The sequence below is a fragment of the Cheilinus undulatus genome, linkage group 23, assembly GCF_018320785.1.
Source record: "Cheilinus undulatus linkage group 23, ASM1832078v1, whole genome shotgun sequence".
Classification (NCBI taxonomy): domain Eukaryota; kingdom Metazoa; phylum Chordata; class Actinopteri; order Labriformes; family Labridae; genus Cheilinus; species Cheilinus undulatus.
The window spans coordinates 13,528,065-13,554,286 of NC_054887.1; the positions used below are offsets into that span (position 1 = coordinate 13,528,065).

Sequence of the window (26,222 nt, forward strand, 5' to 3'; positions counted from 1 at the left end):
AAAATGTGTTTAAATTGGCAAAGCAGGGTAAACAGAGGCAAAAAGGGCTCAAATATGAAAAATTTAAGAAAAGTGACAAATTTTGACAAAAAAGATGGGACGAATACATGATTTCAACATCAGAATCCAATTTAATACAATTCAGCTCCAAAATAAAGTAACTGTGGCCAGAACGTGTGCTAGCACCAACGTTACTAAACCAGTACACATATAAATACTAACAAATCACAACTGGGGAGGGCCCCATCTCTTGGTTTGAGCTGAGCTCATGTTGATCAGCGTTGGGTCTTCATAATACATCAAATAGGTCATTTCCACCGAGCAGTTCGGTTCAGTTCGGTGTGGGACTAACCATAGAGAAAGGGTCCCAAAAAAGCGAACCGTACCGTCCCATTTTTTGGCACCCTTCCATAGGGGTGCCAATCTTACCTAACCGTACCAAAAAGGTGGAGCTACACACACAACAATAGGGGCTGCACTGACGTCACGTTGGCGCGACTCAGCTGCTCGCCTCCGGGCTTCTAAGACGGAAGTCTGCGCTGTGAGACGCGGGCGAAAACAGGAGAAAAATGGACCAATATCTGCCTAAATGGGAAATATTTGGACTCGATGGAGATCCAAACTGTTTCCTAGTCTATGGATATTGATGTCTGGCCACAAATCAAGTTTCACGACGTTTATCTGGATGATTTTAAGAACACAAAGCAGAACCTGAAGGCTCACATCAGCCTGATCCATCCGCAATGGATGAGAAACTAAATTAATGCGTAAGTTTTGTGAATACGAAGACTTTGAACAGTTCATTCTCATCAGTAACTAGTTATTAATCTACGTCTTACGTTAGATAACCTGTGAAAACATCGCTCTGTGGTTGTTTAAGGGGCTCGTAAAACTTCAGACTGCAGACTATTAAACGAGATCAGCGCACCCCAGATTTCTGACTTAATCTAGGTTGATTTTAACTCCAGCTGAACTTTAACTTTATTTTTAATGCGGCGAATTCTCACAGTACAGCTCTAAACTTTCATATTTTGTCGTATAAACTGTTCTAGACTAGATATATTCACATATTAACGTAGTGTTACGACTCAAACCATCTCTATACACGTATTCCATCAGCTGAGGATCTTTAATGACAGCGGTTAACATCATTAAGATGTAGTTTTTTTTAAAGCACTTTCAGCTGAAATAAAGCTGTTTAATGTTTATTCCTGACTGATTTCTGTCACTCATCCTTTCTATAACTCTGCAGCTGGAACAGCTGACTCGCGCTGTCTGTGACTTTACATGCATGCTTCCACAGCCCCGCCCACCCAAGTGAGAGCACGGGTGTCTGTGGAAACACAAACTATTTTGGGGTTTAGCGTACCAAACCATACCAAACCGAACTGAATCAAACCAGATCCCCTGATGGAAACACGGCTAAAGAGTAGGCTCTAGACCTGCCCTCTTTGTTATGTGTCTTGAGATAACTTTGGATATGAATTGGTGCTTTAGAAATAAAAGTTGACATTGATATGGGCCACGTGTAGGATGCAGTGTGAACAGGTCACGGCCCTTTGCAGCTGAACCGAACTGACTGCTGGGTTCATTCCCTAAAATACAGTCCAGCTCATAAACTGGCCAAGTGATCCGACCACGACCACTATGTTGATTAAAGTCTTTCACTATAATGATTTTTACTTTTATTTGCCAATACAGTCACATCCTTTTGTAGTCAATTTGGCCATTCCTTTCCAAGTTCTTTCCCAAAACAGGTCAGTTACGACACAACCCCTCAAGTTTTGCTTGTTTAAAAGCCTCACCCCAAATACTTATGAGGTTTAACACCTCATATGTATTAAATGTTGCAGCCTGATGCTACAGCAGAAAAAAAGACATTTTTGTTCTCATTAAACTAAACTCAGTACCCCTTAATGACGAAAGGAAAACTGAATTCTTAAAAAATTTTGATTGATATAACCAGTACTCTTCTAAGAGCTGGCTGTCTGGCCAAACTGAGTGATCGGGGGAAAAGGGCCTTAGTAAAAGAGGTGACCAAGACGTCCCTCAATGGTCCCTCTGATTGAGCTCTCCATTGTTCTGAGTTTTATGGAAGAGTGGCTAGACGGAAGCCTCTCCTCAGTGCAGAACGCATGAAAGCTCACTTGGCTTTCAGTCTGAGTTTTTTTCTTTTATTCCAAGAGGGCTTTCATGTGGTTTTCACTTAGAAGAGACTACCATCTAGTCACTCTGCCATAAAACCCAGATAGGTGTATGTCTGCAGTGATGGTTGTCCTTCTGGAACTTTGCCCCATTTCCACACAGGATCTCTGGAGCTCAGTCGGACCAACAGGGTCCTGGTCACCTCTCTTACTAAAACCCTTTTACCCCAATCACTCAGTGTGGCCTGGCGATCAGCTCTTAGAGGGTCCTAAAAAGTGAAAAAAGTGAATGAGGTCTGAATACTTTCTGAATGCACTGTATATCTCATTAAGTACCACACCTGAAAGTGGCCTTCATGTGATATGAAAATATCAGGTTCAGTGTTCTGTAAATATTGTCCAAAACAAAAATCAGATATGATTCACTTTTACCTCAAGTGTGAACATAGCCTTTGACAACGTCAGAACAGACCATGTCTCGCCCCCAACCCTCCAAGGTATGGCTTGGGCAAAAATTTTGAAAACCGCTGGTCTAGTGTGTAGCCCCCCTAAGAAATATAAGCCAATGGCCAACAGTTGAAAGTACTGTGCTTTGGTTTAATCTGACGCTTAATGCGGATGTGCTTCCTGAGAGCTGAGGTTTATTTTTGCACCAGTGATAAGCTAAGATGAGGTTGCGTCACAGAACCCACGAGACGTGATAGCAGTATCAGTAAGCTAAAAAAATTATTGATTTTTGGGCTGTGAAAAAAAGCAGAACCAGGCTCTTATGGAACCGGCTTCCATCTCCATCCCTACACCCACAAAGCCATGCTATAGCACAAAAACAGCCCTTAACCAGAGGTACACTTAATAATGTGAACCTCTTACTTCTACTTGTACAAAGGCTTTACTGTGCAAAGACCACATCAGGGACAAGGAGAGAGGAGTTAGACTACTCTTAAGATGATCCTGTTTAACCCCACTCATGTCCCATAAGTATATAGAAAAGCCAGAGAGCGCTTGATAAATTGTTGACATTGCTGGACAATAAGCAGCTGGTAGAGAGCAGAGGTCAACACCGTATCACCTTTAAGAGATTGTTGTGCTGGAGAACAGCGAGGACACTGAGCCCATTCAAACGCTCTCCACAGCCAAAGGAATGTGTGCAAGCCTCTGTGTGTTTATGTGTGGTTGCTGAAGTGGTCGCACACTAGCGGGCACAGGTTTCTAAAAACACTTGTCCTTGTGAACCTGCTCTGTCGCACTTAATGCTTTTTGATAACTGAGGGTCATATGAGAGACAGATAACCGATGGCAGCCACACGCAAAGCATCAATATCACTTTTCCTGCGCTGACACCAGAAGGTCATACAGTCTCCTGAACCTCCATAGCCATAGTCAGACGATAATTCTGACCATGTGAGTGAAAGTCTGTGAAGAAGGGGGAAGAGAAAGCCTGATAAGTTCATAAGTTCATTTCACATAATGTAAAATTTCACCACAGGGGGGCTCTTAACCAAAGCAATGACACAATATGACAGTACCTGTGGGGCACAGGTAAGTGCTAAATACCTTTTTTTTTTTTTTAGGACAACCAGGGTGTTAAAAAAAGCATTTTTTCTGTTAAAGGTAAACACAGTAAATATTAATGACTAAGCGTGTTTTTTTGCACATATGTAGTCTCCCATCTCTTTGGACCCAAAAGTTACAAATAATCATTCTGTGACAAAAAGTCTTCAAAATATTCACATTTTTACAAAAGTCCTTGTGCTTTTGGGAATTTTACTCATTATCCAAAGCAGATCCTGTCTGTGGTGACTCTGAGGGACACATCACAGCCTCTCTGTGTCTCTTTCTCTTTATTATAAGTCTTCTGTTTCTAAATATGTGCACATGCACTTTTCGGCAAAGCATGACATAACGACAAAAAAGCCTGCCATTGGTTATCACAGCCCATCACAATGCATTCTGGGATACAAACAGACAATATCGCAGCAGCACTAGCTGCTAACTGCCGAAACGTTAGCAAAATAGATTATAAATGGATAAAAAGACGTTCAATGTCGTAGTTACTAGTGTGGATTTAATCTTTAAAGGCCCCAGAAAGTCGGTCAAGCTCCAGGTTCACTACAAAGCATTATGGAAGAGCTACTAAGGCATGGATAGCACCATTAGAATGGCACAATGGAGGGCTTTCAGGGGAAAAACAAGTGTCTTTCTTCTTGTATACAACAATGCCAGTCTAAAAGGGTTAGAGGGAGATTCCAGCATTTTTGAAGTTGAGCCGTATGAAGTACATAGCAGTAGTAGTAGCTCCAGCAATTTCAGTGAGCATTGCTTCTGTAAGGAGAGCTTGCTGGTTGTTCTAGCCAGGAAGCTAGGCTGTATAGGTGGGTACAGTTTCTCCTCAGAATTTAGTGAGTTTTTGGTAAAAAGAAAAAAAAAAAAAAAAAGAAAAGAGAAGAAATAGGCCATAAAACAATGTTAGTTCAAATGTACGCATTATCAGAAATCTTTTGAAGCATTTTATTCTATACCCAGAAAATCTGTCTTTTTGTCACTATTTAAAATGCAATAGCATATAACCAGAAGCCAAAGCTTGCATTGCAAACTAGTGATAAAAAAAAATAATAAATCTTCAAAAGTTTTCAATAGTGTGTCAGTTTGAGGCAATACCGTTTTGATGGATTGATTTATAAGCTAAATAGTATGTCACGTGTCCTTAGAAGCATATGACAAAATGATTGAGAAAAGCTGTTAAAGAGGCACCACTAGCCTCTAAGCTCATGGTTAATTGGATTTATTAGCTAAATAGTATGTCAGCGTGCCCTTTAAAGGAATTTTTAAGACAAAATGATGGAGAAAAGCAAAGAGAAAAGAGGCCCCACTAGCCTCTTAGCTCATGGTTAATTGGCCAAAAACCACTCTGCCAGCAGCTTCACTATGCACACCAAGCCACTGTAAAAGAGCCAAAGAGATGACGTATGGGCTGTTGTTTGGATAAGAGGACGGACAGTGAGTTCTGATATCAGGTCGTCACTGAAGACGGTTTTTAACCCAGAGAATGAATGCACAGTGTAAAGTGGAGTCACCCGGTATCTGAATGCCCAAAACTGCATTGTTAAAGCAAAATGTACAGGGGGCCACACCATGATTTTTGTTAAAAAAAATTGCACATACAAAAAAGATGCAAACTGATGTGCAGTGTCCAGATATGTAGCTGCAGAGCTTTATAAGAGCCAACTGTTTCATAGATAAATAAGAAGACATCAGAAATAAATGGATATAGAAACATGTGGGAGTCCTGCAGACCTGTTCTGCTTTTCAAAATATTCCTAAATTGGCAAAGTCCTCTAATGATCTTTTTGTGTGTTTATGTTTAAGTCTTGTTGAAGTTCTGGTTAGTGTTGTATCTGTCGAGCTGTCCCCCCCGAGCAGGATGCCGTGAACCCTGCAGCTGACACCGCTCTGATTTAAAGGTCAACAGCCCGTTCATTCGTCCTCACTGAAGCTGCTGTAAAATATCTTCTTCCTGTGATCCTACACACCAAAACGCATCAACACTGCAGGCCCCAGTGTAGTCTGCCAATTCTCCAAGTACATTTGTCGCAGCTGAACATTTGGCTTTGTGTCAGGCTCTACTACAAATAATTACCAGGTGACAAGAACTCTGTGATTTCCAATCTCATATAGAACAGCTACAGGGATGTTTGCTGGTTGCCAGGTTTACATTGACAATGGTTGTGAGAAATTGGCAACCAATTCTCTGCCTTTAGATTAGATCACATGCATGTTTAAAGCATATACTTTACAAGATCGGAAGGGAAAACATGCTCTACATACCAGTTACAATTAAAAAATCATATGTTGTGCTAGATGGGAAATTGTACAACTAAGCGGGAAAGACAAAAACACCTGTGGTAGCTGACAAGAGGCAATTCTTAAAAAGAAATGTAAACCAAAGAAGGAAGGAAGGATGGATGTTTGTTTTTTTGTTTGGATGGATGGTGGACAGATAGTTGATGGTTGAACAAATGGATGGACAGGTGGACAATAAACGTACTATGTGCTATACTTTTTTAGTTAAAATGCACCTTTATTTGTGAGTATTATCTCCTTTAAATTCTGTAATATGGGTAAAGTCTGTGCTAAAAGACAAATAATAAATCCTGCACACAAACTCAGTGCAGGCAAAAGCCTCATTGTCCCTTGTTTGGTCAAGTTTGCTGTGCCTATTTCACCTGAACATTGTTAAAACTTTGTGACCAAGACACTTTTAATGGGACTGAGTATAGCATTTGCAGGCTCAGCTTTTTTTCTTACACTAATTAGCCTGCTAGTTAAGCCACAACGACAGCAGTCTTGCTAGATTTCACGTAAGTACACACGCATATTCCTACCGAGTTCGTTGAGACTCTGGGCAGCCTTGGTAATCTCCCTGCTGCCCCCCTGCAGCTGCCCCTGTAGTCTCTTGCTGAGGTACAAGATCCTGATGATCCTCCGCAGCAGGTCACAGGCCACCTGGAGACACAGGGAAGTAAGTGGAAATTATGTAGCCAATCATTAACTGTGATGCAACGCTAACATACGTTAAGGTCCGACAGTGAAGCTGTTATTTGTGGCGGTGCAACAGCTGACAGTTTTTCTAACCTGCGTCACACATGATGATAAAGTGTTTAGGAGTCCAATTCAAATATAAATGGAGAGATTTGTTACGATATATGCTGTTTATATTTGAGGTACGTCTCTTTTTCAAAATAGTGACAATAAAGGAAAATTAAGCAGGTTTCAACTAGCTGTGTATCGCTGTAACTTTTACATCCATTTTAACTCTATGAAGTCAGGGCCACCTATACACAGCACAGAGGAATTAAGGAGTGCAGAGCAGCAGAGGCTGCTGCCGGGGAGGTAGAACCAGCCAATGAGGAGAGAGAGGAAGAGCTGGCTCAAGTCAGGGACAGCTGGTGATGCTAGTGCAGTGAAATTCACTGTGTATGTTTATGTTGTCCTCTAAAGCTGCATCCCCACAGCAGTCTGGTCCATTTCAGTTCAGTTCTATCAGCAATTATTTGCATTTCCTTGGTCAAAAGTTAAGAAAGGTAGCAAAATAACTGATCCGTGCCCCCCAACTTTTTTGGTTCCCTTATGTTGGGGTACCCACAGGCTGGAGCTAGACTTACTGCAGTCTGGCTGATTGAAAGAAACTTCATTTCCCATGCAATGTTAGTAATAATGGATATACACCAAACATGCTATGATTTTTACTGAGCTGGACAGTTTGTCTCCCTAATTTTGTATCAACATTTTTTTAGGTTTAACTTTGGGCTTTTTATGCCTTTTCTGATAGAGATTGAACAGTGGATAGAAATGGGTTGGAGAGGGGAAAGATATGCTAAAAAGGAGCCACAGGCTGATCCTGTGCTGCTCATCTACATGACCCCAATGGCTATGCCATCTACGCCCCATAAATGCACTTTTAGAGGAGATGGTGGTACCCCATTTAGCAAAAAATCTTGTATGTGGATGACAGGAGCTGGTTGCCAATTGAGAGGTGGCTTACCATGCTTATTCTGTAAACAAACATATGGACAAGAAGAATTTATTCATGTGTTTTTTGTGACTAAATTGAGCCAACACGGTGCATGGTAAACATACTGGCAACCAAAATATTTTTTTTTTTTTTTTGCAAATTTCTTCCCTTAAATATTTACTGAGCATTTCATAGAGAAAAATAACCTTGCAGTTTGTTTAAGTTATCGGAAAAGCTACTTAAAATGAAATAAAATCACATTTTTCAACATATAACATACAACCATCACCTGCGAGCTGTACTATACTTCATCTAAAATCACTTGTCATACAAAATGGGATTTGAAAGAATGTAATTACGATTTGAAGAGGATGAGGAGGTGCAGAATTACAGACTATGCATTTAAACATGTCGGCCCATTTCTGTCTGAGGACAAAAACAAGGAGGAGGGTAAAAATGCGAAACGGAGGCCTTGAGTTTCTCCGAGAGACACATCAGCTGCTGTTTGAGTCACATCCAGCTCATACTGAAAATTTCAGGCCAGATACAAGAGCCACACACAAATAAAACTACACACAAACACACAATGTGAAACGACAAAGAGCCATTAGCCCTGGAGAGAGACCCCAGAATCACAGTGACCTTTTTACAGCCGCTGTTTCATCAATATTTCATCATGATTCCCCTCGGTTGCACAAACACAAGAAGTGCAGCTCGCCATTCTCACTGAGCTGCAAGCAGCGGCCCAGAGCTCTCCACTAAACAAATCACAATCATGCATACAACCACTGCTGAGCTCTCCTGCACACTGTTGATTTCTCTATGGGTTTTGGAAAGCTCTGAAATCATATGTAAAGCAATCTTCTCTTTTACATAAAAAGCAGAATAAAGATATTTTCCAGTGTTGCTTGTAAGGCTGTCAACATTGTCCATACTTAGGTAGAATGGACTGTGAGATAGACAGGCAGATTAATCAGCAGTTTGACCAAAGGAATATTTGGGAATTGATAGAGCTGTGTTTTTATAAATTGCCTTCATTTTGTCCATATTTCAACGCCTGATATGACAGCTCAGATACAGATGGAATGTTGCAATACCACGAGTAATAATGGGGGCAGTGTTGAGCAATGTAGCCATCAGTTCAAGAAAGCAAAATGCAGCAAAGCACACCAAAGAAGAATAATTTGGAAAATGGTGAAATTTTACTTTAACTTTCTGAGTAAGTCTTGCTGAATATAGAGTGACTAGATAGAAACTACAAGCTGAGTGAAGGACAAATGCTTGATAGTGTTTTGTGCCCTCAACTTTGCCTGAAAGGCACACCCTGCCCTCCAACCCCCTCCAATCAGGTGAAGCCATGCACTTATCCAATCACCGGTCACTATCATATTGAGAGTTCTTGTCACTGGCACCCCAGACAACTATGCTAGCTGCCTAGCTTTAAAGCTACTATATTTGAATTAGTTAGTTACCATTAGCTAGCTTAAGGCAAAAACATTTGTCTCACAAAATATAACCTAATAGTGAATGAAAATAAAGCATCATTTTAATTCATGCTTTTACAGGCGGCCCATGTTTGCTAGCTACCTGCCAGGATAGCATTGGTTGTGGATAACTTCATAACTGTAAATACAGTGCTTAACAAATTTATCAGACCACCTGTCATATTTGTCTCAGAGACCATCCAGCATAATGAAGTGCTTCAATGCGGACTCTTTCATTTTCACTCTCCACGTTTTTCCATTTTGAACAGGAATGAGGGATTTCAAACTGAATTCACCCAAATTTGAGCCGGCTCACTGGGCTTCTCTGAGAAGTCAGAAATTAATCAAGCATAATATTCAACCACTGAAACTCATTTTTCTGTTCAGGAATGCAAGTAAATAACTATAATTTGACATATTAATCAAGAAATATTAATGTGCTTTACTATTTTTTTCATTTTTGTTGTAAATCAGTAAATTTGAATATTCATGGATAACAATAATAATCATATTTTAGCATTAAAAATATCATTTGGGTTAAAGAGCTTCTACATACTGGTGTTTTAACCATTGCAGAAATATAAAAAATGATTTTGGTAATTACCAATTCTGTTAATTTAGGGCAGCTGTGGCATAAACCTTACTTTGGTTAGGGTTAGGGTGGTCTAATAAATTTGTTAAGCACTGTATAAGCAGCCTGGAAGGCAAAACCTATGCCTATTTGCCATACAACTAAGCGCAATGACGATTTGCATTTTAATCAGATTGGAAATTATTTGCCTCGGGACATTGCTATTTCTGCCTCCATTTAACAGGGCAGTCTGAGAGAGAGGCAGGAAATATAGGAAGAGAAAGCAGGGGAAGACATATAACAAACAGCACCAGGATGGAGCTACCTGTAGTCTTGCCAGCTGTGTAATCCGGGCCACAATCTTGTTATATGGGTCAACAATCTTTGTCCTTATCCTGGAAAGACACAGAGTTTCACCAGCTTAGATTATACAATACACCAGTGTTTGACAGCACAGAACAAGAAGTATTAGGGTCAAGAAGAAGCGCCAAGGTTGTTTCTGTGGTTGTGTGATTAGGAGAATCTCTTATTTCTTTAATAATGTAGGAGCATCTTATGTATAAACTTTGTATAAACACAGCTAGCCATGGGTGTAAGGGGAAAAACTGATGCATAAAACAAATATTTAAAATGGATGTGGTAAAGAAGAAATTGCCTGTATGAGTTCACATGCTCCACAAAACCAAAAAAAAGAGCACTGTTGGTAAAAGACAAATATAAAGGGACACCAAAACAATGCCTTCAAGATGGTATAGCTCCTAAAAAGCTTTCATATAGTGCAAGGTCACTGCAGTCTCATAATGTGTCAGGTTATTGTGACCTCTGACTTCCAAATTTGGGTCAGTTCATTTCAGAGTTTTCCAAATCTTTGGGGTTTGCAAACTCAAACTGAAAAAATAATTCTGGAAGTTCTAGCAAAATGAAGCCGCAAAGAAAAAACAGAAATAGGTTCTGAGCGAGTGTTAAAATGTGATCTGTCTGCAGGAACAAAAACACATATTTACCTGTCAACAGCTGCCTGTAGAGCACTGATTCTTGTCTGCATCATCTGGAGGACCCCTGAAAACAACAAAAACATGTTTCTCTTAGCTTATCATTATTCTGCTAATGGGAACTACCTCCACTTCAACAGAGGAATACTGGCTCCCTCTAGTGGTGAAATTGGCAAACTGCAAGAGTGGAAACAACCCAAAACAAAACTGTGCTTTCACATTAAGGTTTGAGGCTTCTTTTATTGGGTCTTGGGGCGATTAAAATGTACATTCTGGTAAATTTTCATTTAGTTGTTTCTTTGTATATTTTTTGAGCCATAAAGGCAACACTGCCTGATTGTTTTTTACCTTCAAGAGACTCTATCCCAGTTGCCTGTGACAGCAGGTCTTCATGTCTAGCCACAACCTGAAAAAAGCACAAATTCATGGTTACCATGTGTGTTCATGTGTTTCCTCTTTATTTAATTTAGCTCAAGGTGAGCTGCATAACAAGATCCTATGTTTTGTCTGTATGTTACCAGTGTGGTACTACATGTTTCTTTGTCTTATCTTTATGTATTGTACTGCTGCGCCCCATGTTGGCTCAAATCTGAACTGTCCTGTCCTGTATGAATAAAGGCAAATTTAAAAAATCTAAAATATATCTACATATCTATAGAGATAGACTCTACAAAGCATTTGTACCTGGCTGTGCAGCTCCTTGTCCAGCTGACTGATCCCTTGTGCCAGCTTGGCCAGCTGCTCAGCAATGACGGCATGGTGGATGGCTTGAGCCGTGTACGTCTTCACGTCAAAATCTTCTGCCAGGAAGTCAGCATAGCATTCTGCACATACATTAACAGCAGCAAATCCTCAACCCAGTCATCATATTCACGCCTTAAACAGTTCACATTATCACTACATAACAGAACAGTTTGTTTTTTAGAAGGGTGCAGTATCTCTAAGAATTTTTACATGTGGAGTACCTCAAGGAGCTATGTTTGGTCCTCTGCTCTTCCATATTAATGATTTGTATTGAAGCTCTAAAAGCAGGTTTTTAATCTTCTTTGCTGATGAGAGCAAAGTTTTTTCTGCCTAACAGCAGTTATGATTTTATTAGCAAAACAAGTAAAGAGCTTTGCACTTACATGCTCTCCTATAAACTGACACAGAACAACTAGAGATGAAGCTTTAGTGAAAATCAGAGCTGTAACTGATACAATGTTTAAAAAATTAATTAACTGATTTACTAGTATACCAATTTTTTAAATTACTTCTGTTGGTAAAAGACTCCCAAATTTCTGACGTTTTCTCTCATTTTTGACCACAAAAGAGACCACAGACTATCCAACAGGTTGCTTCTTCTGCCTGATAAAAAAAAAAAAAATTAAAAAAAATCGCTGATACCAAAGTTACACCGATGCCCTTGATGAAGATGTCCGACCATGCTGTATCTGTAGTGAAGCATGCTATGTTTCTGAATGTTCCTATTGATCAAAAACATCATTGAAAATTTTCAATTATTCAATGAAATAAGACATTACAGAGATAAAATGTATCTTTCCATTAGTGTTGTCAAAATTGTTGATATCTCTCCATTACCACATTTTAAAAACTGAAACTACCTCTTGCAACAGCCTCTTGTTTTACTGATCAATAGCATCAAAACATACCAAAGTTTATAAAAGTGATTTTATCATAAGGCACACCCTTTCGGGAGGAATGAATCCGTTGAAAGACAAACACCTTCACACTGTCTAATCTGTAAAAATGCATTGGGATTAATTCAGTGCTGAAATGCTTCAAACTTAATTGCACAATTTATAACGCGTGCAGGAATTTTAGTTGCCATATCTGTTCACTGAAACTCAAGCTTGACATAATATGTGTGATGGAAGTCCTAAGACTTTCTATTGGCATAAGCAACAACATATATATATATCATAAAAGGACAACCTCAAAATTGATAGTGGTTTAATTGTCACCCTTATATAAGAAGCACAGGGTACCAAATAAAGGTTTATTTCTCGTTTTAATTGCCAAATATTGCTGGCAACTCTCCACACGCAGTCTAAATTGCAATAAATTACTGGCAAGGTAGCACACCATGCAAATTACAATGTTCTCTCTCTTTCTAAAAACTATTTTTTTACTTAGTTTTTCATGCTTTGATACTTATAGATGCTGTTAATAATATAGATTGTGTCTATTTAACTGCGGTAAAATAAAAAAAAGTATCGAAGTATCAGCATTTGACAGCGTAAGTCTGTCTGCACCAGTCCTTCCAAATTTCTCTCATAATATAAGTATTATTTTACTCAGTTTTATAAATGTGTAATGCATGTATCACAACATAGTTTGGTAAATCTCCTTGATAAAAACACGTCATAATAATATATGCGGTAAAAATGTAACGGCTGGTTAGCTGTGGAGTTTTTGCAGCAATTAAATGCGCCATATATCAGGGAATTTAAAAAGCTAATGATAATATGTCTCTTGCATATCTGTTCACGAATACAATTTTGTTTTAAAATAAAACAACGCTGGAAATAAATTTGTTTTTACCATCTTTCAGAAGTGATTTCGTGGAACCTTCTCTCCCGTCCTCCATGTTGTTACTTCCGCAATGTGACGTATGAGACGGAAGCAAGACGTTGCACAATCCTTAAAGGGCCACGCATTGTATTTCTCTTCCGGAGGCGGAGCAACATCCAAAACACGAGGAACCTTCTGGTGGTTAACTTCAGGAAACGAAAGTGAAGAAGTCATAGCCGAAGACTGGGACCATCGCGTTATGTATGAAACAGAAGAGGTCTTAAAATCAGCTCTTCACCTGAAGCAAATACACACGGGTAAGTTAGTATTTACTTTATCAAAAATGACTGTAGTTTGAGTAAGGCTGGTCAAAATATTGAGTTATTAAGAATATACATTTTTATAGGAAGGAGAAGTAATGTTTACTTAGATAGAACCTTGTAGGTATGATTGATTAGATCTGCACAATTAATGTTATTTTTGCAACTATGATGTCAGTCCGTGTAATTTCTTAATTACATAAAAGACTGCAATTATTTTAGATTTCAGTAGTCCTTGAAAGGTTATCAAAATACCCACAAAAAGGCCTTTAAGTTTACAATAGTGCCACTAATGCACTTTGTAGAAGTATCTTTATTTTCAAAAAAGAAATATTTTAAGTTATTTTAAAGCAGTACTGTAAAAACCTAAGGTTTGCAACTTAATATTTGTGTGTTTTGAGATGAGAAAAACAAACATCAGGTCAGGTATGAAAGCATGCCGGTTGAATATGGACATGGCAGCGTCAACCTTGGTCCTGTACTGCTCTGGGCTCCTGATGGGCTCCATCGTCCAGGCCTTGTCCAGGCCCATGCCCCCTCTTTTCATGTATCTCCTCAGCTGACCCTTCAACAACACGTGCCTACCAGTGAAGTCCAGTCCAACCCACAGGGTTCCGGAAACCCAGTATGAGATAAGCTGGATCAGGCCAGGGAAAGCGTACCAGGTGCCTGTAGAAGCACAGGGTCATCCAAACAGCTGACCCTTCCCATCTCAAGGATCACCTCAGCATTAAAGGTGCAGTGTGTAAAACTGAATATCAACATCTATAAGTAGGTTATATATTTCACTGCTGGAAACTGTGGCACCCAGTTGAATTTAATATGTATCTGTAATGTGAATACAATACAATAACTTTATCCTTTTTTTCCTCTATGTTACCATGGAAACATGTAAAAAACCAAGATGGCGGCATCCATGGAGGGGACCCTCCCTATGTATGAATTAAAGGTTTATTCTGAGTTGTTGTTTTTTTTTTTTTTTTTTCAAAATAGCTGTGTTCAAATTTAGATGACTAAACACTTATTTAAAAAGACCGTCTTAAAAATGTTTTGCTTTATTTTACCGTTTGTTCAGCTAAATGCTACTAGGCTAAATATTACACACTGCACCTTTAAGCACACAGTCTTGCCAATGATAGCCAAAAAAAAAGAAAAGGAGTCAGCGCCTAGACCTTATATTAGTATAGTAAGACCAGGACGACCAAGGACTGAAATACTAAACTTTCGACTGCATGCTCATATTCCATAGGAGCCACGCCAATGTGCCTGGCACTTCTAAACTATAATTATCCTCTGCATTTTCCTTGATAACCAAGCAAGTAGCCGTGTGGGGCCATTTAAGTATTATAAAGTAACTGCAAATACAAATTGCTAGATTGTCATTTGTAATTGCAATCGCACATTATTACCAAATTTTTCAACACTAATATACAGTCATGTGTGTAAGTTTTAGGCATGTAGGGCACTAAGGATTCACTGTGGGGCCCAACTTGCTAAGACCCAGGACTGGAGAGAGAGGGAGGTTAGCCAAGGTCAAGCTCAATGGTGTCGCTTTTGTCTGGGCCTTTTCACGCCTAGTAATATGCCGGACACCAGTGGCCGTTTTCAGGCCCTTGGGACATCCACAGCATGGGCATGGGCTCATGGCAACCCAGTTATCCCCCAGATGGTACTCTAAGCCATGCTTGCTCTTCACATCCACCCCTTACTCTGCCCAAAAGATGTTTTGTTATTTTTCAATGACAGCATAGCCTGGGTAGTGTCACTCCCCTTTCCAACTCGTGGTGCCCTCAAGCAGCTAACTGGTCACATCTATACCTTGGTTCAGCCTCAGTTTTTGGCCAAAACATGCTCAAAAAGTTCTGCACAGTACTGTATATTCAGTGCCTGTAAAACAAAGACATGCATGAAGTTCTGCTTAATTATTCATGATTTTCTGTGTTGCAGAGAGGTGTTTCAAGTTAGTTTAGTAATCACCTCTTAGTTCTGCCATTGAAAAGCTGATTCTAATCAGGGTGTTTGTTTTTCCTTCTCTGTTCCTAGAAATGTCTGCTGCTTGTCTCTTCTCTGAGGAGCAGTTCCAGTGCTCCATCTGTCTAGATGTGTTCACTGATCCAGTCTCCATACCATGCGGACACAACTTCTGCACAATCTGCATTACACGTCACTGGGATGTTAATGAGCCATGTGAGTGTCCGTTGTGTAAAGAAGGCTTTGAAAAGCGTCCTCAGCTGCGAGTCAACACGCTCATGTCAGATATGGCCGCTCAGTTCAGACGATCAACTGTGAAGAAAAGCCGCAGCAGCTCCATACGGAGAAGTTCCTCCTCTGAAGAGGTTCTGTGTGGCGTCTGTACTGAAACCAAAGTGAAGGCACTGAAGTCCTGCCTGATGTGCCTGAACTCCTACTGTGAGACTCACCTGGAGGTTCATCAGAAGGTCATCGGAAAGACAAAACATGACCTGATCGATCCTGTGGGAAACCTGGAGGAGAGGATGTGCGAGAACCATCACAGACCTCTGGAGATGTTCTGTAAGCAAGATCAGACTTGTGTTTGTCTCAGCTGCACTGAATCCAGTCACAAGTTTCATCGTATCGTCCCCTTGGTGGAACAATATGAAGAGAAGAAGGCTGAACTGAGAGAGACAGAGGCTGAAATTCACAAGATGATCGAGGAGAGACGACTGAAGATTCAGACGCTGAAAGATTCAGTGAGGCTTAGCAGAGAAGATGCAGACCGAGAGAAATCAGACAGCATTGCCATCTTCACTGCTCTGATCCAGTCTGTTGAGGAAGGTCTGGCTCAGCTCCTTGACTTTATTGAAGAAAAGCAGAAAAAAACAGAGGAGAGGGCTGAAGGCTTCATCAAAGAGCTGGAAGATGAAATCTCCAAGTTGAGGAAAAGAGGCAGTGACGTAGAGCAGCTTTTACACACTGAAGACCACCTCCAGTTCCTCGAAACCCTCCCCACTTTAAGCCCTGCTCTTCCCACCAAAGACTGGACACACGTCCAAGTTCACTCATCATTTGAAGGGACTGTAAGGAGAGCTGTGGCCGAGCTGGAGGTGAGAATCAGTGAAGAAGTTGAGAAGCAATGCAAATCTGAGCTAGAGAGGGTCCAGCAATACGCCGTGGACATCACTCTGGATCCTAACACTGCGAATTCATCCCTTATCCTGTCTAACAACGGGAAACGAGTGCATCATGGTAAACCACAGAATGTTCCAGACAACCCAGAGAGGTTCTCTATGAATGTTTGTGTGTTCAGTAAGCAGGGTTTTTCAACAGGGAAGTTTTATTTTGAGGTTCTGGTGAAAGGTAAGACTAAATGGGAGTTAGGAGTGGCCCTTGGATCAATAAACAGGAAGGAAGCGATCTCACCAAACCGGCAGACAGGCCCCTGGATTGTTATTCTGAGAAATGGATGTGATTACAAAGCTGTCGGCGTTGTCCTTTCTCTAAAGTCGAAGCCTGAGAAGGTGGGGGTGTTTGTTGATTATGAAGAGGGTCTGGTTTCTTTCTATGATGTAAATACAGCGACTCTCATCTACTCCTTCTTTGGCTGTAACTTCACTGAGAAAATTTTCCCTATCTTTGGTCCATGTGTCGATATAAATGGGGAAAACTCTGCTCCTCTGGTCATCACTCCTGTGGGTCAAATGGATTAGATTGAACCTTACTTCATCTTAGTGGAGATTTTTCAGTGCCACCTTCGTCGGTTTTAGGTCTGAGAATAAATAGAGGATTTAACGGGTTGAAATGGGATTTATGTTTCATTTTAGGTGCGGTTAATATCCCTTGTTCTTTATTCTCTTCTTCGGCTTGTTTTAGCTCATGCATTCATGCAGCAATACCTACCACCAAAGAGCAATTTATGTGGATGAATTTAATTTTATTTCAAGCTGATCTAAGAAAATCAGTGTGACTGTCTCGCTATGTTGGTGTTTTGACAAAACTCCTGAAATGTACCTGCATTTTTCAAGTTGGGCCACATGTATGAAAACAAACCAACTTTCCAAACCAACTTTATCCAGACTTTTTCCTGCCAGACACATTGAAAAAATATCTGTGTAATCTCTGGGTAGGCTGGCTTGTGAATGCATCAAGTAAATGCAGGGGCAGTCGAGGGTAGATGACATTTATATCCCAATCACCATTACACAGTCAGTACAATGTCTGAGCAGACATGATACTGCTTCATACTGTTTTCTCCTTGCAAGTTTCTCCAATTGTTTGTTGATATTGCAAATGCATTAGATTGCATGTAGTGTTGATGTAAAGGCAAAAAAACTGTAAATATAGGGATGCGTGATATTGAAGTTTCGGCGATATCTGATTAGCTGACATAGGTCAGGTGATCTGCATAAAAATCCATAAACGTATCTGTACACATAGCCGATGTTTACAGCCAGTATAGGCCTATAATTAAAGCTAATATAAGCTGATATTTACAGTCAGTACAGGTGGAAAGTTACAGCCAGTGTTGGCTGATAATTTTAGATAGTACAGGCTATGATTTACAGCAAATTGAGGCTAATATTTACATCCGACATAGGCCAATATGCACAGCTGAAATAGGCCAGCCTATAAAGGCTACTTACGGATCCTATTGGCAGATAATTAAAGCAGATATCAGCTGATATTAAAGCTAATGTAGGCTGTTGTGGCAGCCCATACAGGCCAATAATTACCGTCAGTGTAGACTGATATAAGTCAATATATGCTGATTTTTAAAGCCAGTGGAAGCCTCTATTTGCAGCTAATGTAGGCCAATATTTACAACGTACGTAGTCCAATAATTATAGCTGACATCACCTGTTAACTAAAGCAAATATAGACCAATATATACTGCAGCTATAGACCAATATTGGCTTATATTTACAGCTAACATAGGCCAGTATTTATAGCTTATTGAAGCCAGGATTTACAGATGATATAGGCCGATATTTCTGCTCTTTTGACAGTATTCATCAGCACTATATTGCTCAAACATCATTAGCCATAATGATATTATAGTTAATATAGGCTGATATATACAGTGGATATAGGCAGAAGTTTACTCATGAATAGGCAGCTACAGGATTCCTGCCGATAATATTATGCATCCCTAATTTAAGGTCTTTCTCAGTTTACTTGTACATGTTCTTCTGTCTCTCACTTGCATCACTTCCTCGTGTTTTAGCTCCTCCCAGCAAGGAATTAAAGAGAGACATGCATGGAAGGGACACAAGAACAGAGGAATTTGATATACCAAATGAGAAACACAGTGTCAGACCTTGTCAATATGTTGGCAGGTAATTTTTAAAATGGAGATTTTCAAAAATAATACTGTCCAGTCTTAAAAACATTTCTCTCCACATAAATGCACTTCAGATCCCACCATGTCAGCAAGAGGGATGTGCGTGAATCACAGGCCAAATGGTTAAGTTAGATCCAGCAGTACCAGAATTGCGAGCTGGTTGAAGTAATGGTTAAGGTTTTTGTGAGGTCAGGCCTACAATCCCAGTAACAGGATGTTTAAACTGTAATGCAGCTTCTTGCCACTAGTAGCTGCTATAGTTCTTAAAGACTACTGCCATCCTGCTCTTTAAAGTGATGTAAACAGCTGCTAACTGATAGCACCCCATGGGAACAGCATGGTTTAGCACTATTTTGATCCAAGGTATAGGTGAGTTTATGTCTGAGAGCTGTAAAACTACATAACATCTGGTTGGTGACACTACTCTGTCTGCTAGCTCTCACTGGTTGTTTTCCATCAGAGGCAGTCCAACCATGAATTTAATATCAAACATCATTGATATTTAGGTACTCATGAGTGACCATGTGTAAAACTGTAAACTGAACGTCATCAGTGTTTATTATTTACAATTTATTAACTGTTAACATTATCCATCTCTGTATAATTAAACACCCTTTTTGTATTGAATGTATGGAAACGAATGTAAATAAAAGATGGAAGCGTGAGATGACGACAAATCAGTTTGTGTGGTCTTTAAAAATGTTTATTTGATAGAAATGACAAGTATTGCAGATTGACATCTTTTAAAAGACTTTCTTTTGAATTTTTTCAACAACCCTTATAAAGCAAAAGACAGACATAATATGATGTGTTGTGATTACGATGTATTCATGGTCAGCTTGGTAAAATGGCAACTAGGTAAATGTAAACAAAATGTCATGATGTGTTCAAATGTAACATCAAACAAAGAAAATCAGATTTGGTGAAGAACATAAAAAAAATCCAGCTGTAAGGATTAGAAAAAGCTATTAAACATGGATTGTTTTGTCTTTCCACTAAGCAGCTATCGACAGGAGTACAGATGATGAGTTAGATGATATGAATCTTGGGGTTGAAAATACATATTTCTGTTATTCTTTTGGAACTTTGTAATTTTTCTGTCCTATCAAACTTTAAAATAACAGTATCACGATTAAAGCATTTAGTATCAAAGTATCCATAATTTTAACCACCTCATTGTCAGAGTACCTTTGTTACTGCACATTTGATAAAGTTTTAATCTTTACTTTTAACATTTTGATTAATATTCTAATGTTCACACAAAACAAAAAGTGAATGGTGCTCTGTGTTGATGATTTTATTCTTGTTTTTCCTAATATAAAACTTAATGAAATCATTTGAACATTATCAGTGATTTATAACAATACCATGATATTACTGATGACCTTGATATTAATCTTGATAAGCCATTCTACTATCTGTCTAATTTGTTCATGTTTTAGTACTTCACTGATGAAAGATAATATTACTTTTTGCAAATATCTGAAATGCAAATATTTACCCGTTCGTATTAGCTGTTACTTTTACATAAATGTAGCTCAGGCCTAAAACTTCAAAACCTCAAACACATATTAACATTTAAGGAATGAGGACGAAATAGGAGCAAGAATTAAGCTGACATAGGTCTGTTAGTCCTGCCGAAAACTACACAAACTTATATGAGCACATGGATGATAGTAGCAGTAAATATTGGCTTAAATTTTCAGTTGATAAAGGCAAATACATAAAATAAAGGCTCATCATATGAACAGCAAATATAGGGCAATGTTTAGAGCGAACACAGGCTGAGATTTACAGCCAATACAGACATTATTTACAGTCAATATAGGCTGATATTAACAGCCAGTATAGGCTGATATGAACTGTCAATACTGACAACAATTTAAAGTAAATACAGGCCGATATTTACCTCCTCCTAGGAGGTTATGTGATCGGGGGGGTTTGTTCGCTTGTTAGTTTGTTAGTTAGTTTGTTAGTTTTTGATGAAATTTTCAGGAAATGTCAGAAATGGCATAAGGAAGAACTGATTAGATTTTGGGAGTGATCCATATCACCGTCTGGATCTGGTGCTTTCTAGTTACAGCTAATATTGGCTGATATTAACAGTCATCATAAGCAAATACCTGCTGTAAAAAAGAGGCTTATATTTACCATCATGTACAGCTGATAAAGGCCCATATTTACAGCTGATTTAGGCTGATATTATCAACAAATACAGGCTGATATTTACAACCAATACTGGCCGAAAATTAAGGTGCATATAGGCCAACATACACAGCCAACATGGGCTGACGACGTGAACAGCACATTCAGAATTTAATGTACAGCCAGCCGATGCAGGCTGTGATTTACAGCGATTACAGACCATATTTCAAGTCAATATAGGCTGATAACAACAGACAAACTAGGACATAATTTACAGCTGATACAGGCAAATATAGGCAAATATTTACTGCACATGTAGCCTGATGTATGCAGCCAATATAGGCTGATATTAAAAGTCAATATTGGTTGAAAATGACAGTCAAATACAGTCCAGCAATCACACACTCAAGTTAACAGCCATTTTAGACCAATTTTTGACAGCCATAATAGGCTGATGCTAGCAGACAGTATAAGCCAACACTAGCTATCAAGAGAGGCTGATATGTACATTCAGTATAGGCTGCCATGCATAGTTGATATAGGCCTATATTTACAGTTGATTTAGGCTGACATATTCATCAAATATAGGCTGACATTTACAACCAATATTGTCTAATATTTACAGCCAATAAAGGCCAACACATACAGCCAATTGAAGCCTATATTAATAGCCAATATAGGTCAATATTTACAGCTAATAATAGCAGAGAATTACAGCTTATACAGGTTGATATCTACAGCTGATATAGGTTGATATTTCTGCTCTTTTGACAGTATTTATCAGCACTATGTTGTACAAAGATGCTTTTGAAATAATTTTCAATATTTTCTAATCATTGCAGGCACGCTGGTTTATTGTTGGTGAAGCAGCATATCACAGCAATCATCCTCAAGTGAACGAATACAGCCACAAAAGAAGTTGAAACAACAGCTTATGAGCTGTTATGTTTTTATGAGGTAGTGCACTGTGATTGGTGCATTTATAGGAAGGATTGACAAGTGGGTGGATGTCTCTCGTGGGCAGATAGTGACTACACAAATTTGGGGGGGGGTTGGGGGTGGGGGGTCAGAAGATATATCTGGGAGGCCCATTCAAGTATTGTCCTTTTGTGGGAAACACTGCATGGCAATATAATGCCAAAAATATTGTGCATCCTTGATATTTGAAGCACCAGAAATCTCAAACTTGATACTGCTAAAGAAATTAATCAGTTCCTCTTGTGGTCAGAGGAAGGAGGATGAGGGGGGCAGTGTTACTGCCACTACTAACAGTACACGGGCTGAAGTAGGGGTAAAGTTTCTCAGTAAAGTTACAGTAGGTGAAAGAGTGGATCAGAACTGCTGCTTCCACGTCATAAAATGAGACCAGACCCTCTTCGTAATCCACAAACACCCCCACCTTCTGAGGCTTTGCCTTCAGGGAGAGAGGGACGCCAGGACCAGCAAGAGCTTTGTACTCTTTCCCATTCCTCAACCACACGGTCCAAAAGCCGTTTTTAGGAGACAGTCGTATTTTCCCCTTCCTGTCTGCCGATTCAGCTGCCACTCCTAAATCCCAGTCAGTCTTCTCTCCAACCTGGACTTCATAATAAAATCTTCCAGTGGAGAAACTCTGCTTTCCCAAAACACCGTTACAAAAGGAGAATCTCAGCGGGTTGTCAGGGAGATCCTGCGGTGTTACAGCTGATTTGACTTGTTTCAGATCGTCAGACAGGATGAGATAGGAACTTGCTGTTTCAGGATCGAGAGTGACATCCACAGCGTAGTGCTGGACTCTCTTCAGATCCACATTGGCACGCATCTCCAGCATCATTTCACTGAGCGTCTTCTCCAGCTGGGCCAAAGCTCTTGCTATAGTCCCTTCATAAGATGAGTGAACGCGGACGTATGACCATTTGTTGACGGGCGCTGTGATGTTCAAGAATGAGAAGTTTTGGAGGAACTGGAGGTGGTCTTCAGTGCATGAGAGCTGCTGCACTTCAGCACTTCTCTTCATCAGCACTGAGATTTCATCTTCCAGCTTTTTGATGAAGCCTTCAGCCTCTTCTTCTATTTTTTTGTGCTTCTTTTCAATGACATCGAGAAGCATAGCCAGGCCTTTCTCAACACTATGGATCAGAGCCGTGAAGACATCCATGCTGGCTGCTGTCTCTCTGTCTGCATCGTCCCTGCTGAGCTTCACCGCCTGTCTCATCTGCTCAATCTTCAGTCGTCTCTCTCGGATATTCTTCTGAATTTCAGCATCTAACTTCACCAGTTTGTCTTTTTTCAGCGTGTATTCATCTATCATCTGGACAAAGACGTGCTGCTTGTGATTGGATTCGGTGCAGAACTGACACACGCACATCTGATCCGTCTTGCAGAACATCTCCAGAGGTCGGCCATGACTTCGACACATCCTCTCCTCCAGGTTCTCCACAGGATCGATCAGCTCATGTCTCTTTAGCCCGGGGATTCTGTGATGAGGCTCCAGGTGAGTCTCACAGTAGGAGGTCAGGCACATCAGGCAGGACTTCAGCGCCTTCACTTTGGTGTCGGTGCAGACGTCACACAGAACAGCTACAGAAGAGGAACTTCTTTGGACGAAGACTCTGCTGGTTTTCTTTACAGTTGATTGCCGAAACTGAGCAGCCATCTCCGCTATGAAAGTGTTAACATGAAGCTCAGGTCTTCTTTTATAAACCTTTGCACACAGCGGGCACTGACTTGGCTCGTTTACATCCCAGTGGTGTGTGATGCATTGCTTGCAGAAGTTGTGTCCACATGGGATGGAGACTGGATCAGTGAACACATCCAGACAGATGGAGCAGAGAAACTGCTCCTCAGAGAAGAGACAGCTGGTGGCAGACATATCTAGAAAATGAGATTTAAGAAATAGTCAAACTTCTTAAGTGGTTTTTCTTAGAAAATGGGTCTCAAAAACTGCCCTTAAAACAATCAAAACAAGTCAAAGACATCTCACAGATATTCCTTTAAAATAGGGATGAACAATATTATATACAGTGTATTTTACAGTATGATAAAGGTATGTGGAAAATGTCTCAGATAATCAATTTAATGCTGAATACCAGCCCTTATAATCAGCTAGGCAGATAATTAATTCATCACTTATCATGCATCCCTAGTTTTTGTGTGCGGCAACAAAGATGCACATTTACCAGGGCTGCTCAGTTATGGGAAAATTATAATCAAGGTAAAGGCTGGGAAATTAACATTTTGATCAAATAGCTTACTGCAGTTTTTTTATCCAATAAAAATGGGTTAAAAATGTGTTTAGAGTAGCAAAAAAGGGATAATGTGTAGAAAATAGGCAGAAAAAGGCAAAATGGGCATAAAAAATAGTGAAATGTGGTTAAAATTGGCAAAAAGGCATAAAAAATGGTGAAAAGCGGCTAATAATGGCAATAATGGGTCAATACAGGCAAGGCTGTCAGTCACAAATGGATTAAAGAGCCAAAACTTAGCTGAAAAAGTGGTGGGAAGGGTTTAAAAGTGAAAGGGTGGTGCAATGGGATTTTAAAAGTAGCAAAAATGGGTTAAAAGTGAAAAAAATGGGCAGAAAAACAGTGATAAAAATGTTACAATGTCATTTAGCAGACGCTTTTATCCAAAGAGATGTACATACAGAAAAGAGGTTAAAATGGGCAAAAATTGGTTTAAATTGGCAAATATGGATGAAAAGAGGCAAAAGGGGCTAAAAAGGCACAAAACTGAAGAAAAGTGGCAACTATTTGCCAAAAAATGGCAGGAAAATTGGTATAAAAGTAGTGCAAATAAATCATTTCAACAGAACCCAATAACAGTTTGACACACTTTTCTGCTCCAAAAAAAGTAAGTGTTAGCCAGAACGTGTGCTAGCATCATTGCTACTGATTCGACACACATATGTAGATATCATCAATAAATCAGAGCTGGGGAGGACCTATTCTCTGGGTTAGTCAGGGGCCCGGCCAAATCTGTGAGCAGGCCTGCTAAAGACCGATCTTACCAGATTTTCCTGTGGTGTTTTAAGAGTGAATTTTCACTTTCCGACAAGAGATTCTTGATATTAAACATGCTCAATATTTAGGAAAGATAGCTAATCAGAGAGCAAGCTAACCGGAGGACAAGAAACAAGAAACAAAATGAGGACAATTGTGAAGCATAAACTGACTGACACCTTATCAAACCCTACCTTATTTTCTTCAACACATCAGGCTTCAATCAGATAATGGGATGAACACTGAAGGGTATAAGGAGGTAAAGAGGCATTCATTGCTGCTTTGACCTCATTCCACCCATTACATAAAAAAATCCAATGCTATTCTATAGCCCCAACTCCAAAAAAGTTGGGATGCTGTATAAAAATGTAACACTAATAAAATCATAGTCAGATTTCCTAAACACATATTTTATTCTCAATATAACATAAACAGTAGGCTATATCAGATTTTGGAAATGAGATGTTTTATCATTTACTATGAATAAAATATGGGGTTATGGCGTTCTGGCATTGCATTGTTTTTATTAAAATTTGACATAGCGCCCAACTTTTTTTGGAACTGGGGTGGTCAAACACAGATATAAAATCAAAATTTTTAAAATTTTTAATTTTTAAATTGCTATTGATATTGATTTACGTTGATGTAAGACAGCCTGAAAACTGAATGTTACTAAATATAGAGAAGGGGTAGATAAATAAATTCGCTCTTCCCGCTCCTTTTGGAGTTTATAACCCACTGACTTCCTGTTTTCTTGCGCTTCATTCATTTATGTAGTCTTTGTCCCTCCAATGATCTATTGAAAAACAGCTGGGTCAACACTGCTTCCTATTCTTATCTTTCCTCGCTGCATAAGAAAAAAAAAATCTCATCGTTTCCTTGCCTTGTCCTTCCATGGTTTACGTTAGAACACTAGAAAATAAAGACGATTCCTGGCAGCCACTAAAAACATAAATCTGACCTGTGATTTACAATCAGGCTGAATAAATGAACTGAATTAACGGATCAAACCGTTTCAGCACAGAATAAAGACGTTTCAATAGGATGTGCCTTGCCTTTCAACATAAATCGTGCTCTTTCCTCACCTGAGAGTCTGTGTGGTGATTTTTCCTGCAAAGCAAACTTGAACCCGAAATGATTCTTGGAGAGAAATCTGCCGTTTCTCCTCTGAAAGAATGAGAAACTTTAAGTTTCGTTTCTCCAGTAAAGTTTTGGCGGCTGAATATTAACGTTCACTATGCTCCGCCTGTATAACGACATC

General features: G+C 39.5%; 3 protein-coding genes across 5 annotated transcripts in view; 1 reads left to right on the forward strand and 2 right to left on the reverse strand.

The window, feature by feature from the left end:
- The window catches only part of cog5 (component of oligomeric golgi complex 5), a 69,869-nt gene extending 56,554 nt beyond the window's left edge, over positions 1–13,315 (reverse strand). Inside the window, exons 1-6 of the mRNA XM_041780464.1 lie at positions 13,248–13,315; positions 11,388–11,527; positions 11,052–11,109; positions 10,716–10,770; positions 10,037–10,106; positions 6,527–6,647 (exon numbers count right to left, since the gene is read on the reverse strand). Coding sequence (XP_041636398.1) covers positions 6,527–6,647; positions 10,037–10,106; positions 10,716–10,770; positions 11,052–11,109; positions 11,388–11,527; positions 13,248–13,293 — 490 coding nt within the window. The 5' untranslated portion in view covers positions 13,294–13,315. The remainder of the gene's footprint in view (positions 1–6,526; positions 6,648–10,036; positions 10,107–10,715; positions 10,771–11,051; positions 11,110–11,387; positions 11,528–13,247) is intronic.
- Positions 13,316–13,432: 117 nt separating this feature from the next.
- Positions 13,433–19,494, forward strand: LOC121505749 (E3 ubiquitin-protein ligase TRIM39-like). Of its 3 annotated transcripts, none has more exons than XM_041781302.1 (3): positions 13,433–13,534; positions 14,097–14,473; positions 15,581–19,494. In XM_041781302.1, the coding sequence occupies exon 3, from the start codon at positions 15,583–15,585 to the stop codon at positions 17,203–17,205; it is 1,623 nt and encodes a 540-aa protein (XP_041637236.1). In that variant the 5' UTR covers positions 13,433–13,534; positions 14,097–14,473; positions 15,581–15,582; the 3' UTR covers positions 17,206–19,494. The 3 variants fall into 3 exon arrangements, with proteins under 3 accessions (XP_041637236.1, XP_041637235.1, XP_041637237.1); XM_041781303.1 differs by lacking the exon at positions 13,433–13,534 and having other exon boundaries at positions 13,690–14,273; positions 14,442–14,473; XM_041781301.1 differs by lacking the exon at positions 14,097–14,473 and having other exon boundaries at positions 13,470–13,534.
- A 2,554-nt stretch (positions 19,495–22,048) lies between these two features.
- On the reverse strand, positions 22,049–26,118 carry LOC121505699 (E3 ubiquitin-protein ligase TRIM39-like). Its single transcript, XM_041781211.1, has 2 exons — positions 26,047–26,118; positions 22,049–23,834 (listed from the first exon to the last, which is right to left on the reverse strand). Exon 2 carries the CDS (start codon positions 23,830–23,832, stop codon positions 22,186–22,188), a length of 1,647 nt encoding a protein of 548 aa, XP_041637145.1. The 5' UTR covers positions 23,833–23,834; positions 26,047–26,118; the 3' UTR covers positions 22,049–22,185.
- Between the last annotated feature and the right edge of the window lie 104 nt (positions 26,119–26,222).

What these genes read in the sequence shown, in the direction of transcription:
- LOC121505699 (XM_041781211.1), bottom strand. Translation starts at nt 23,832, where the DNA reads ATGTCTGCCACCAGCTGTCTCTTCTCTGAGGAGCAGTTTCTCTGCTCC.
- LOC121505749 (XM_041781301.1), top strand. Translation starts at nt 13,477, where the DNA reads ATGTATGAAACAGAAGAGGTCTTAAAATCAGCTCTTCACCTGAAGCAA. An exon ending in CCTGAAGCAAATACACACGG is followed by an intron (nt 13,535 to 15,580) that starts GTAAGTTAGTAT and finishes CTCTGTTCCTAG; the next exon opens with AAATGTCTGCTGCTTGTCTC.